This window comes from Aulonocara sp. 'chitande type north' Nkhata Bay, linkage group LG4 (assembly GCF_057382095.1).
Source record: "Aulonocara sp. 'chitande type north' Nkhata Bay isolate Kocher_YH1m ecotype deep benthic linkage group LG4, A_spYH_male_GT1.1, whole genome shotgun sequence".
NCBI lineage: Eukaryota > Metazoa > Chordata > Actinopteri > Cichliformes > Cichlidae > Aulonocara > Aulonocara sp. 'chitande type north' Nkhata Bay.
In genome coordinates this window covers 35,889,499-35,901,885 of record NC_141347.1, presented here as the reverse complement: position 1 = coordinate 35,901,885, position 12,387 = coordinate 35,889,499, and the positions used below count along the sequence as shown (strand labels likewise).

Here is a 12,387-nt window from a genome sequence, read left to right as displayed (position 1 = left end):
TGGCGTATGTAACAGCCAATCACCTTACAGTTTGAACGTATTTTTTTTCTAGAACCTTTATTTACTTGTTGGACAAAGACAATCACCGTCCCGTAGAAAATATAAAACTTTCCTGCTGTCTTTAAGTTTCTTTCTTTCTTTCTTTCTGTGGCATTTTTATAGTGTTTAAATTCATTTGCAGCTTCTCCCCCTTTGGTTTGACAAAGAATGTCTTATATTAAGTGTCCTTCTAGTTTCTAGTTGTACTGGTTTTGTTTTAGCTTGTCTCATATATTGCGTCGCCTTTTGGCAGTTTTACAAATCGTTAGTAGTTTTGAGCCTGCGTGTGTGAATTTGCAGTCATTGTCTTCCCGCTTGCATTGGTTTTGCATGTGTTTTTTGTTTGTTTTTCTTTATTTACTTTCTTCTCTTTATGAATTTCTTTAAATCTCTTTTAAAGAATTTTGAGTGTCTTTGTTCTTTGTTTAACTTGGTTTTGTAACTTTTGTTTTATAACTTTTTAAAAAAATTTTTTTGCTTCTCTTTTAAATTTTCTGTCTATCTGTTGGTGTTTTGTGTCTCTTTGTGATTGTTTGATTTACTTATCAGCAAGAAATACTGACAATCATCACTGACCAGGGATCTCTGTTCCTTTGTGCTCCTGGGCCTGTGCTTTGTAGGGCTGTTCTTCTACACGTTTACAACTTAATGTCTCTAGTTTTGTCTCTCTTAAAGTCTCTCTGTTTTTCTCTTTCCTTCTTATCCTTCAGCACAGCACAAGCACAGGCTGGTAAAATCCACAGATGATCTCATATCTGAAGGATTCAGGAGAAGGAAATATACTCACCAAACAGTGGCTAAAACAGATGAAACCTGGAGTGTCGCCTCAAACCCAAACCACAGTGTGCTGACCACCGGGCCTCCATAATGACGGAGGAAAGGTTTGATGCCGAGTGTGTGTGAGAGAGTTTCAGAACGTGAAGTGTTTTTTTTAGTGTTTATATGCATGTGCATGCATGCTTGTGTGTAGGAGGGGTGTGTTTTATGCTTGCGTTCTCTCCTTCTGGTACTTTCTGCACTTCTTGCATGCCTGTCACTCACTTCTGTTGGGACGAGTGAAAAGATCTGCAGCAGAGGAGCTGCAAAACAACAGGTACATATTAACATTAGCAGGTATGTGCAGAAATATCCATCATTTACTCACATTTATTTTATAGCTGGCTGGTTCAGAAAAGGAAGAGAAGCACTATCAGAGGGCTCTGTTTTTTTTTAAACTGTATTATTTTTACATTTTCTTTATATTTTCTTCTTGTTTTCTTGTTTTGCGTTATTTTGTTAAAAACTGTTGCATTGCTACTTTGCTTTGCAAGAAAACACTTATTGTATTCGTGCTGCATGAAAGCTCGAGCTCCATAAGTCTAATGCATACTTGAGATGCACCTGAATGAGGTTCTTTATTAATGCAGAGCATGTACATGAATCTGGCATCTGCCGTTGTAATATTGAAAAACTCTTGGGAATGTTTCCATGTGACTTTCTTCACTGCGAGGCCAAACTTATTTCATGGTTCCCAGATTGAGACTGGTTGGAGCTGATGAGATTTTGGTGGCTTAAAATGATGTTGAGGAGAAAAACTGCAGCAGAGACGAAGGCAAAAAGATGTGTTTGTTTGTGTGTGTGGTTATCTTCTTTGGATCCTGTGGGAGTGTGTATACTTGCACTACGGGTGGTCAAGTGTGTTCCATTGGTTTAAGGATATGTTTGAGTCCTAAGTAAGTGATGGGTTTGCATGAAAATAATCTGGTAGACCTTCAGAGAAAATCAAGGTAACTTAAGGAACTGTTGTACTGAAGGCACTCAGTCTGTGTGGCTATGATTAGGCAGCTCAAAGATGAAGAAAGACTGGGTCATAGTTAATAAAAACACTGGTTACATAAGTGTTTTTTCCCCCCTGATGACAGAGTTTATTTAAAGGGGCAGTTCCTCTTCTGATCGCTGGATGATGCACCAATGTGCAAATACAAAAATCAATACAGGTTTTGGAAAGCATATTTTGGCATCGCTCAACACCAGGCCACTAATTATGAGTGCTGCTGGTGATTTTTATGATTATGTATAATATGTGCACAGTATGCTGCCTTTATTTGGAGTTTGTGTGGAGTCACTCCAGGGCCTCTGTTTTCCTTCGACAGTCCAAAAACGAGTGATTTTAAACTGGCTGGATAGTTAGATAGATACTCCCCAGGATGCTATGTTTATGAATGATTCAAAAGAGACTCAAATGATAAGTACAGACACGTATTCTAAAAAGACGACTACAGCTGTAAAACAAAAAACTTTGTTATCCAACAAGTCTTCTCAGAGAGAGCCAATGGAAAACATCACTGGTTGAAATGAACCAGAATTATCCCTGAAATGGCTTCAAACCCCGTCCGCTTCACTTTGAGCGTAACGGCAGGTTTATTTCTGTTTAAACACACGTGTGCAGGAAGGCCGGCTGTATAGTCTGCTGCTGCCTCTGTGTATTTTTGCAGGCATGTGCGGAACAAACACAAAGCTGCTGAGGTAGACTGTACTCGGCGTGCCTCTGCAGCTCTCCTCTAAGTCGCTCTGTCAGGTCTGGTTTGTGCATCGGCGCTCTGACTCGGGCTCGGACTCGCTCTTTAATGCGAGCTGACTGCAGGAGCTGAGAGTTTATCGCTTCTTCCTGTGTTCCACTCCTGACAAGCCTGGAAGACTTAGAAGTTTGTACACTCAGTAGTTAGATTTCCTTTCTCTACTTTATTAGGATTGATAGCCACGGTGGTAGTACACAGTGCTGAGGAATAATCAAATCTCTAGAGCAAACTCGCTTCGGCCGTACAGAGCAATGTTTCCAGACAGATATTGTGCAGTTCAGCAGGAGGCAATCTGCATTTCATAAGGCTGAGCACAAAGAAGCAGCTTGAATATACGATTCAATTATTTTAATGCCATGCAAACAACCAAACTTATCGACATGTCTGAGTCGTTTGGGTGTGATGCTGAGCCGTTGGTGGTTTGCTGGTGATTCAATTAAATTGCTAGAGTGCCTTCGTTAAACCATTGTTGCCAATTATTTCTAAAGCAATCAATCACCCAGTCAAAGAATCAATATTCACACAGCAAAATTATTTAAAGTGCTCAATAAAAAACGAGGTGTCAAAAGAAAAGCTGCGTCTGCATGTAAAGCCAGCAAATAAGCAAATAAGCAAAGCAGAGCAGAATAAACAAGGATTAAAAGAGACAAGTGGGACACATGTCAACATTTAAATGATTGAAATAAGACAAAGAAACACAAGGGGAAGATTTGAAAGGACCAGTTCTTCTCATTTTCAATTTTTAGAGCAGCTTTGCATGAGTCACAGTTCAAAATAATCCTTCTTTATCTCATACTGGGGCTCCTCCACCGCTTTCTTCTGATTAGCTGCCCCTCATCAACAGAATGTGGGCGGGGCTTCTGTTCTGAGGTAGACCTGCGGTGTTTATCCTTTTCATTTGTACAGTTGTAATCGCAGTAATCGCAGTTGGGTGCGGAGCAAAGCAACTGCACCGAAATGCTTTGGAGGAGAAGGTTCATTTACCATGTGGAAGTGATCTGACTTCTGACTCCTAGCAGGAGTACGTTGCAATTTTGAGCAAAATAAATAAATAAATAAATAAATAAATGGCAGTGTATGCTTTGTGTTCTGGTATACAGCGAGGTGAAAGGTCTGTATGGGCTAGCAACTATCCGTGAAATGAATGTTAATTCTCTGCGTTCTCCAACATTTGAGAGTGCAGCATCTTCTTCCTGTATTTACTTTTGTTGCTCCCGCCTCAAACGCATCTGGCCAATCAGCAGACTGAAGATTCTTACGTGGTTTGCACTGATTCCTTTTGGCTCGTTTGGAGTTCGCTTGGATTTTTCTGTGTGAAAAGAAATCAAATCACGGAAAACTACAAGTTTACAAACTTGTCAACTGATTCAGACCAGAGTAAACGAACTATAGGTGTAAAAACAAACAAACAAACAAACAAACAAACAAACAAACAAACAAACAAACAAAAAAACCCCCAAAAAACCAAAAAAACTCTAAGGCAATAGACAGGGGTCAAAGTAGGTGGTAACTCTCTCCTCTATTTGAGCAGTGTATTTATATGTTAGGAACTAATGAAAAGTAATGCAACAGTTTATTCTAGAGGAACAGAGTGGCATTTAAAGCTTTATAGAAACAGAGAGCAGCTGGGACAAGTGGCCAATCTATCACAGGGCCAACTCAGAGAGACACACTCTTATTCACACTAACAGCTAGCTTAGAATCACCAGTTAACCCTAACAAGGATGTCTTTGGACTGGGCAGGAACCAGTGTCCCAGGAACCCATAAAAAGCATAATATCCTCTGGGATCAATAAAGTATTCTGATTCTGAAAGCGTGCAGGCAACAACAACACCACAGAGAAAGGCTCCAATCAGTTAATGATAAACAGTAACTTTTCATATGTCTACATATCTGTAGAAAAAACCAACCGTGCTAGAGGGACAAGAAAAACATAATTAGGGCAAAGTCAGGGTTGCGTGATCCAGCTCTAACTGTATGCTTTATCAAAAAAGTCCAATCTTAAAAGTAGAGCGTGTGTCTGTCTGCTGGACCCAAACGTTTAAAGTTTATATGTAAATAAACTGTTTTACAAGAGCAAAAGTCACAAAATGTTTTATGAGATAAAAAAAGGTTAAAAAACTAAAAGTGTTTTTCTGGAAGTGTAATAAAAGTTCCACAACCTCAAACGCACGTCTCCTTTTGTCCTTAACCAGCACTGATCAGCTCACCTCAGAGATCCAGTACTTATTTATGGCTGAAGTTCTGGTCATCAATAACTCTGTGTGTGATCACCAGATTTTTAAATTGAACCCTAAACCTTTTGTAGAGCCGGTGTAAAGAGGACAGTGTCACGGCGGGAGCTCTGAGAGGACCTGTGAGAAGCCTCGCAGTCGCTTCCTACACTGTTTATAAGAGAGGATGTGCTCAGGCAGAGGACTCATGAATAACTGAGGTGTTCAACAGATGATAAAAACAAGTTCGCACAAGACAACCAGCGTGTTTATCAGAACTGTCTGATCAGAAATTTCACCCAGCTGGAGGCTCTGGCTGCAGTTCAGCTCCAAGTGCTCTGTTAGGATAAGACAACGAGGTGTTTAAGACCACACGGGGCCTGATTATTCGAGACGCTGTGTTGGAGAAGGACTTTAAATTCACTTATTGAGAGAGAAGCTAATACCGTAAAACTGAAGGCTTTTCATGGCGTGATTGTAAAGAGACCACACTCGCAGTAACAGATCAGTGTGCTGGTCTCTGACACAGGATGCTTCTAAAGATGCCAACACTGATGAGACTACAGAGGGTTGAGATCTGTTCAGTATTTCCATTTTAACTTGGTTGGATTTATGTAACCATCATGTTTTGGGTTAAATATGTTTCAACCTCTGTGCTGGGCTGGACAACAGTTATTCATCGATTTAACAGGGTGGTAATGTTAAAACTGAGGGCTCAAAGTGGGGCTCAGATGGATTGAAATCACTCTTCCTCATCATCAGATCATCTGCTGCTTCTGCCTGCAGGTGCGAGTGCGATCATGGCCTCCAAGCTGAGCGTGCTGCTGCTGGTACTGACTGGCTCCACCTTGACGGTGCTGGCCCAGAGGCGACGCCCGGCGTCCAAAGCCACCGACGAATGGAACTTCAAGGAAGGCTGTGAGCACCCAGATTACTCTCTGTTTACTCTGGGTCAAGGGTCAAGTTCAGGGTCCATCATGATGAGGTCAAAGGTAGAGGTGAAAGATCACACTGCTCAGAGAAAGCCTGCCTGTTAAACCTGTACATGCAGGTTCCAAGCTGGTGTCTTAAAATATGAAATACTCCTTTAAGAGGCTCACACAGGAGCTTCCTTGAATCTGAATTTATTTTGAAGTAAACAGGACCTCTGGGGCTTATTATGGTGTGTTCTCACTAATCGTTACAAAGTGAAGATGGCTGAAAATTAACAGTGCTGTGACTTTCTGTCCCAGCTGACAGGGTGAACATGCGCAATGTGGCCAACCTGACCGAGGTTCTGGACAACTGGCGGTTCGACATCATCAACCAGATGAAAGGGCTCCTGCAGAATGACCACCAGTCTCTCCTGCCGGACTACGCCAGGTACGAGAGAGGGTCTCATTTATTCGTTTATGACGCCACAAAATCCCACGGCACACAAACCTCTGATGTGCCTTACAGTTCAGATCTACTGTTCCTTTTAGCTGAGTGTTCCTGCCATAATGCGACTAATGCAGTAGCTGAATTTTGCCATTTGCACAGCTGATAGGTGCACAAAGAAGTCCAGAAATCCAGCACGAGCTCATGAAGCTGGCCGGTACACTGACAACTGTGTGCAAAGCTGTCATCAAGACAAACAGAGGCTGAAATAGAAAGCATATATTTGGGTCTTTTCTCACTACATAAATCCATGACAGTAACAGAAGAGTGTAAACGAACGAGCAAACTGTTCCCCGTGAGTGAAGCGAAACAGTCTCTGAGAGGCACCACAGGAATGCGGTTTAGCCGTGGGGCTGAAAATGAAGTCGGGGGTTTACTGGGTACGCTCTGCGGCCGATGCCGTCAGAGGAAGCTGCAGCTGAAACGGCAATTTTTATTTTTTTTTTTGAACTTTTAATTGCAGAGCAGGAAAACAGCAGTCACCAGCATATACATACACAGGACAAAGATGCATCTACATGTATAGCAGGACGTGGGAGGCAGAAAGAGAAAGCCAACAGCAATATTAATAAACAATGAAAAAGGTTAACAATCGTCCCTTTGTTGCCAGGCTAAATCCCGTAAGCCCGATTTCAACCTCTGAGCAGAAGGAGTGTTCAGGTGGGCCAAAAAAGGGTCCCATATGCGATAGAAAAGGAAAGGTTTGTCCTTAAGTGCTGTAGAGAAGGCTTCCATTGGCATGATACATATCACAGACTGTAGCCACTGGTTGACAGATGGGGCCTTATCAGAAATCCACAGTACCATAATGCACTTTCGAGCGTAGTGCAGCAGTATGTGAAGGAGATCTTTGCTGCGAAAGCCGGCAGGTAGCTCATCGTTCAGTCCTAACAGGCAAGTCCTTGGACCCAGATGCAGTCGGCAATTAAATATAGTACATAGCTTGTCTATAAGTGATCTCCAAAACTGTAGAATAACAGGGCAGCTCCACAGACAATGAAAAAAGGAACCAACAGCAGACCGATGAAACGGCAATTTAAACGTCAAAATAGAAACTGACCGAAAGGAGCTCCAGTTTTCCAGAGGGGGACTCTGCAGCTTCCTGCCGCTCACCGCAGGTCAGCAGACGAGACATCGCTGTGGTCCAGAAGTTACATAAGCACAGCTGCAGACATGTTTCTCCCTCAAATTTAATTTTCTTACATAAAGTCTTTTAGTTCAGTTTTTCTGCTGATCCAATGATCAAAGTCTGTGTTTGTCATCTTACTTTAACCCACAGTTTGATGTTGTGATTGATCCTGGACTGTTGGTCGCTTTCATACATGGTTTGCTTTATAAATGTCTACATTAAGGAACACACCCACTCACAATGAGAGAAGAGAGTGTGCAGTTTGCAACAGGAGTATAAAGAAAGAAGACTTTGTAGCCTATATTTCTGGGTAACTAGACATGAACATAAATTACAGATGTCATGTAAAACCTGCAAGAAAAAGACTTTTAAACTAGAACAGGGAGCACTAACTGCAGCGAGGATCACACGTGTGCTACCAAAGAGACTTTTAGTGAAAGTTATGTGTGTGGCGAGCAGGCAGCAATCTCTACTAGCACAGGATGAAGAGGAAACTAAAGCGTTGCGTGTGTGTTTGATTTATATTGTCTTCACTCGCCCCGTGTTCAGGATCCAGCCGCTGTCTGAGGCCTTAGACGACCTTTTCAAAGAGTTCAACGCCCTCAAGACTCGTCTGGGCGATCTGACCGATAAGTTCACCGCCATAGAAACTTTTATCGATGAGGTCAAAACCAGCCGCGCAACCAGCTCCAACGCCAACACCAACCCGAACCCCAACACCAGCGCCAGCACCAACCCCAACACTGGCACTGCTGTGGCTCCAGTCGTCAGGCAGAGGCGGGTGATGAGGAAAAAGGCCCCTGCCTCGTCCTAACCGGACGGCTACGACGAGGCTTTTCCTCTCTGACGTTTGCTTCTCAGGCTGTTTGTGTCTGAAGCTAATCTATTCTTTTTAGCAGGCTTTACTATATTATGAGCTTCTGCATAGCTCAGCTTTTTATAGGGAGATCTAACATCTCTCACTCTCATTTGAAAATTCAGAAAAATGCCAAATCAGCCATTATTCGCTAATATATGCAATTAGTCGACAGAGAAACTAAACAAATGTGCTCTATGCACTGAGTTTTACATTTTATTTTATTCAGAACCTCTTCATCATCTTTATCATCAGGTGAGATCTCACCTGCATGGGTGTATTAACCTCTTTAGAGTCCCCGCAGCCCTCGGCCTGGAGCTTTCTGCTCACCTCCATTATACCTGTCAGTTTTCTAATTTCCTCAAAGCCAAGCAGAGCTCACATGTCAAATTAAAACAAAACTCTAATAAATGACCAGCTAGCTGCTTCTTCACGTGTTATTCTGGTGCCTAAAGAACAAAAATGGGCTGTTTTTAAACACATTATAAAAGAACACAATGGCCTGACCTGATGACCTGATGACCCTGACCCCTGACCTGGTTGAGGTTTTCTTTGTGTAGATTATTTTTAAAATGAAAGAAAAAGCAAAGCTCACCTGAAAGCAGAATCTGGAGATCCAGAAGGATACCTGGATCTAGATCAGTTTTTGTCTTTGAGAACATCACAACAACACCTTCCACTTTTTACTTTGTATTGATGACGACTGTCCTTTCTTGCAATGATAAAGAATCAAAGAATCCTCCGAAACTTCCTGGTTCCAGATCCGGAGCAACTCCAAGTATCAGCCCACGTCTGTGCCTAACCTGTTCTGCACAGGTTAAGATCAGGTTTGAAGACACAGTTTGGTGAATAAACTGAATACTCAGGGATTCTGGCATTTTACTAAAATATCATCAACAATTGGACACAAAAGTCTAACCCACCAAAATCATCAAGATAATGCTGCCTTATTCAAGCCTTCCTGTGTCTGCACTCTGCTTGCTTATTGTACAAACATGTTTACTGGTTTGTACCTATTGCTGCATTATATAACCTGCAAATAAACTCACTTATTGCATTCAGCTGAGAGTTCTGCTGTGGACTTCTTCAGAAACGAGGTTCGTTTGATCTGAGGAGCAAAGCTCAGAATAAAGCTTTGGTCTTAACTGCGTGACAGTAGATTTCCTGTAATAGTCTTAAAGCAAAGAATCAGTGAAGTTTGAATAGAACCGCTAATTGTGACGTCACTAACGCAATGCATTATGGGACGGTTCTGCACGCAAGCCTGAGATGTATGCATGGACTGTACAGAGACAGTCTTTTGGGGGTTTAAATGTTCCATGTAGACATTAGAAAGCTGTTTTGTTGTAAAATGACACAATGGTACAAATGACGAGGACGGAGAAAGTTCTTTGAGTTTTCTGCAGTGGGAGGAGCAACAAGGAGCTGAGGTCACAGAGCCGAAGACAGCAGCTGGAAGACAGAAAACCATGAACTTCAGCAACATTTCAGGAAATATGCAGGCACTGCTAATTTATCTTATAATACTGATCGTAGCATACGTATGTTAATATGTGCATGTTTACCCTATAACAGCACAAACATGCGAAACAAAGAACTGCCAGTAAGATGGGTTCTTGCTGGTAATTTAAAATATTTTTACACGTTACCTCAGATAAGGCTGTTATCTTAGCTGTCGCCACACAGCAGCCAAAGAAAATCTTCATGCTTTTGTTTTCAAAGAGCAGCTTTCAGAACGTGACAGTGTGATCTTTTGGGTTGTTTTGCGACCGGCTGTTTTCAGTGTGTTTTTTCCCTTATTACCTGTTGGCGTCTATCTCTGCCTTGCTTCTGAGTGAACAGCATCATGGCAGCTTCATGTGGTGCAGAGAACTCCAACCTTCGTGTCGAGTGTGGATCTCAAACCTTTCAAGTCTGATGTTTAAAAGGACTTTATCACAACTTTAAAAGAATTTAAGTGTTTTTTAAATCTCAGTTGCCTCTAACAGCCTTTAGACTGATTTCTAAAAGAGCATTTTCTGCTAAAATCTAAAAGATGTCTTGACCGCGCTCACTCCCAGCATCCAACATGAGCAAACAAATAAAAGATTCAATTCAATTCAATTTTATTTATACAGCGTGAAATCACAACAACAGTCGCCTCAAGGCGCTTTATATTGTGAGGCCGACCCTACAATAATACATACAGAGAAAAAAACAACACTCATATGACCCCTATGAGCAGCACTTTGGCGACAGTGGGAAGGAAAAACTCCCTTTTAACAGGAAGAAACCTCCGGCAGAACCAGGCTCAGGGAGGGGCGGGGCCATCTGCTGTGATTGGTTGGGGTGAGAGAAGGAAGACAGGATAAAGACATGCTGTGGAAGAGAGACAGAGGTTAATAACAGATATGATTCAATGCAGAGAGCTCTGTTAATACATAGTGAGTGAAGAAGAAACACCCAGTGCATCATGGGAATCCCCCGGCAGCCTACGTCTATTGCAGCATAACTAAGGGAGGATTCAGGGTCACCTGGTCCAGCCCTAACTATATGCTTTAGCAAAAAGGAAAGTTTGAAGCCAGATCTTAAAAGTAGAGATAGTGTCTGTCTCCTGAATCCAAACTGGAAGCTGGTTCCATAAAGATAAAAGTGGAGGCTCTGAGGCTTTTCCACCAGGCACCCTGTTAAAGGTAAAACCATAAAATATTTAATCTTAGGAGCAATTAAACAAGCAGAACAGACTGATGTGTACTGAAGTCTTGATCAGGGTCAGTCTTCGTAGTTATATATCTGCTTTATATTGTGTCCGGTATTTTAATTTGATAGACTTCTATTTTATTTTATTAATATGTTTGTTTCTTCAGAATTTTTGTAACAATTTTAATTGAATGCAATCTTAATTTTGCTTTTGAAAAGTTTTGATTTGTCCGGCTTATAATATAATTTACTTTTGATTTACATGTTTTTATGATTTTACCTTTGACAGAGTTCCTGAGAAATGTCTCTTTTATTGAGCAACACAAGCTTAGCTTAAAAATAGAATTAAAAATAGAAAATCCTCTCATTACGAACATCACCTAACAACCGTCTTCTAGCACAACATAAAGCAAGAAGAAGTGAACCTGCCAGCTGTTACTGAGCTACACACCATGCATCAGCTTCATTATACTTATACTTTATACTATTCATGTAAACAGTGTGTAAACTGCTGTGTAACATATATGACACAGTACATGCAACAGTGCAGCATAACAGTGCAGGACAGTCTTCTGTGTTCTCATTGCTGTTTTAGTCTTTCCAAACTTGCACCTAACTTAAAATTTAAACATTTGGGACCTTGAAATGTAATCCATCAGAGGCTTCAGTTCAAAAGTGTTTGCAACAAAACACTAAAACTCGGCTGTAAGTGGGTCTCTGAGCCGTGACCCACATATGCATTACATCAGAGCCACGGAGAGAGGCTTCAGTAATCCCGTACTATAACATACTGTGTGTAATCTGTGGTTGCTCTCAATTCTGATTCACTGCAGGAGACGATGTGGGAAGGATCACACAGGGAGGCAACAGAGGAGATGAAACTGTGTGAAAGGAACATTAAAGGGTGACACAACTGTGGTGGCTGTCAGCCACTTAAAACACAAAATATAAACTGCAGCACTTACAAATGACTATTTTAGCGCTCTTATAATACTTCCTTTGACTCCGTGTCCTCTTTGCTGCTTATGAAAATAGCTGAAATGCTCCATTCTAGCAGAAGATAAATAAGAACCTGCAGAAAGCCTTTTGACACTCGGGCTAAAAAGCCAAATGTCGTTTAAAGTTTCTGTATTTCTGTTTACTGTGTATCTGTAAACACTGAAGTCTTAGCTCAGAGCTTTGCGTGCAGTTATGACACACAGGGTTTGATGTCCCAGAGTGAGAAAACATTAAAATGCTTAAATTTAACCGAGTACTTGTTATCTCGTCCGGCCAAGGCACTGATGAGCTCATGACGTGGCAGCATCGAGGTGCTCAAATCTGCAGTTGAAAACACTACAAGCAGTGATGAGTTTTGGAAGGAGATGCTCTGCTGTGGCAACATCACCAACTTATATAACGACAGGAAACCAAACAGAAAAAACGAGCAGCAAAAGAAACAAAGACAGGAGGAAGGAAACCCCCAGACTCAGCACAGAGGTCGGAGGTCACAG

At 41.6% G+C, this 12,387-nt stretch overlaps 1 protein-coding gene across 2 annotated transcripts; it reads left to right on the top strand.

Moving 5' to 3' along the window:
- Window positions 1–980: 980 nt before the first annotated feature.
- Window positions 981–9,276, top strand: LOC147333187 (uncharacterized). 2 transcript variants are annotated; one of them, XM_086290192.1, is made up of 4 exons: window positions 981–1,152; window positions 5,598–5,729; window positions 6,044–6,173; window positions 7,909–9,276. In XM_086290192.1, the coding sequence occupies exons 1-4, from the start codon at window positions 996–998 to the stop codon at window positions 8,171–8,173; spliced, it is 684 nt and encodes a 227-aa protein (XP_086146318.1). In that variant the 5' UTR covers window positions 981–995; the 3' UTR covers window positions 8,174–9,276. The 2 variants fall into 2 exon arrangements, with proteins under 2 accessions (XP_086146318.1, XP_086146319.1); XM_086290193.1 differs by having other exon boundaries at window positions 1,007–1,132.
- The last annotated feature ends 3,111 nt before the right edge of the window (window positions 9,277–12,387 follow it).

Excerpts from the sequence above, each read along its gene's own strand:
- LOC147333187 (XM_086290192.1), top strand. The coding sequence starts at position 996 with ATGCTTGTGTGTAGGAGGGGTGTGTTTTATGCTTGCGTTCTCTCCTTC. Across the intron at positions 1,153-5,597 it reads GTACATATTAACATTAGCAG|GTGCGAGTGCGATCATGGCC; the intron begins GTATGTGCAGAA and ends TTCTGCCTGCAG. Across the intron at positions 5,730-6,043 it reads ATGGAACTTCAAGGAAGGCT|CTGACAGGGTGAACATGCGC; the intron begins GTGAGCACCCAG and ends TTTCTGTCCCAG.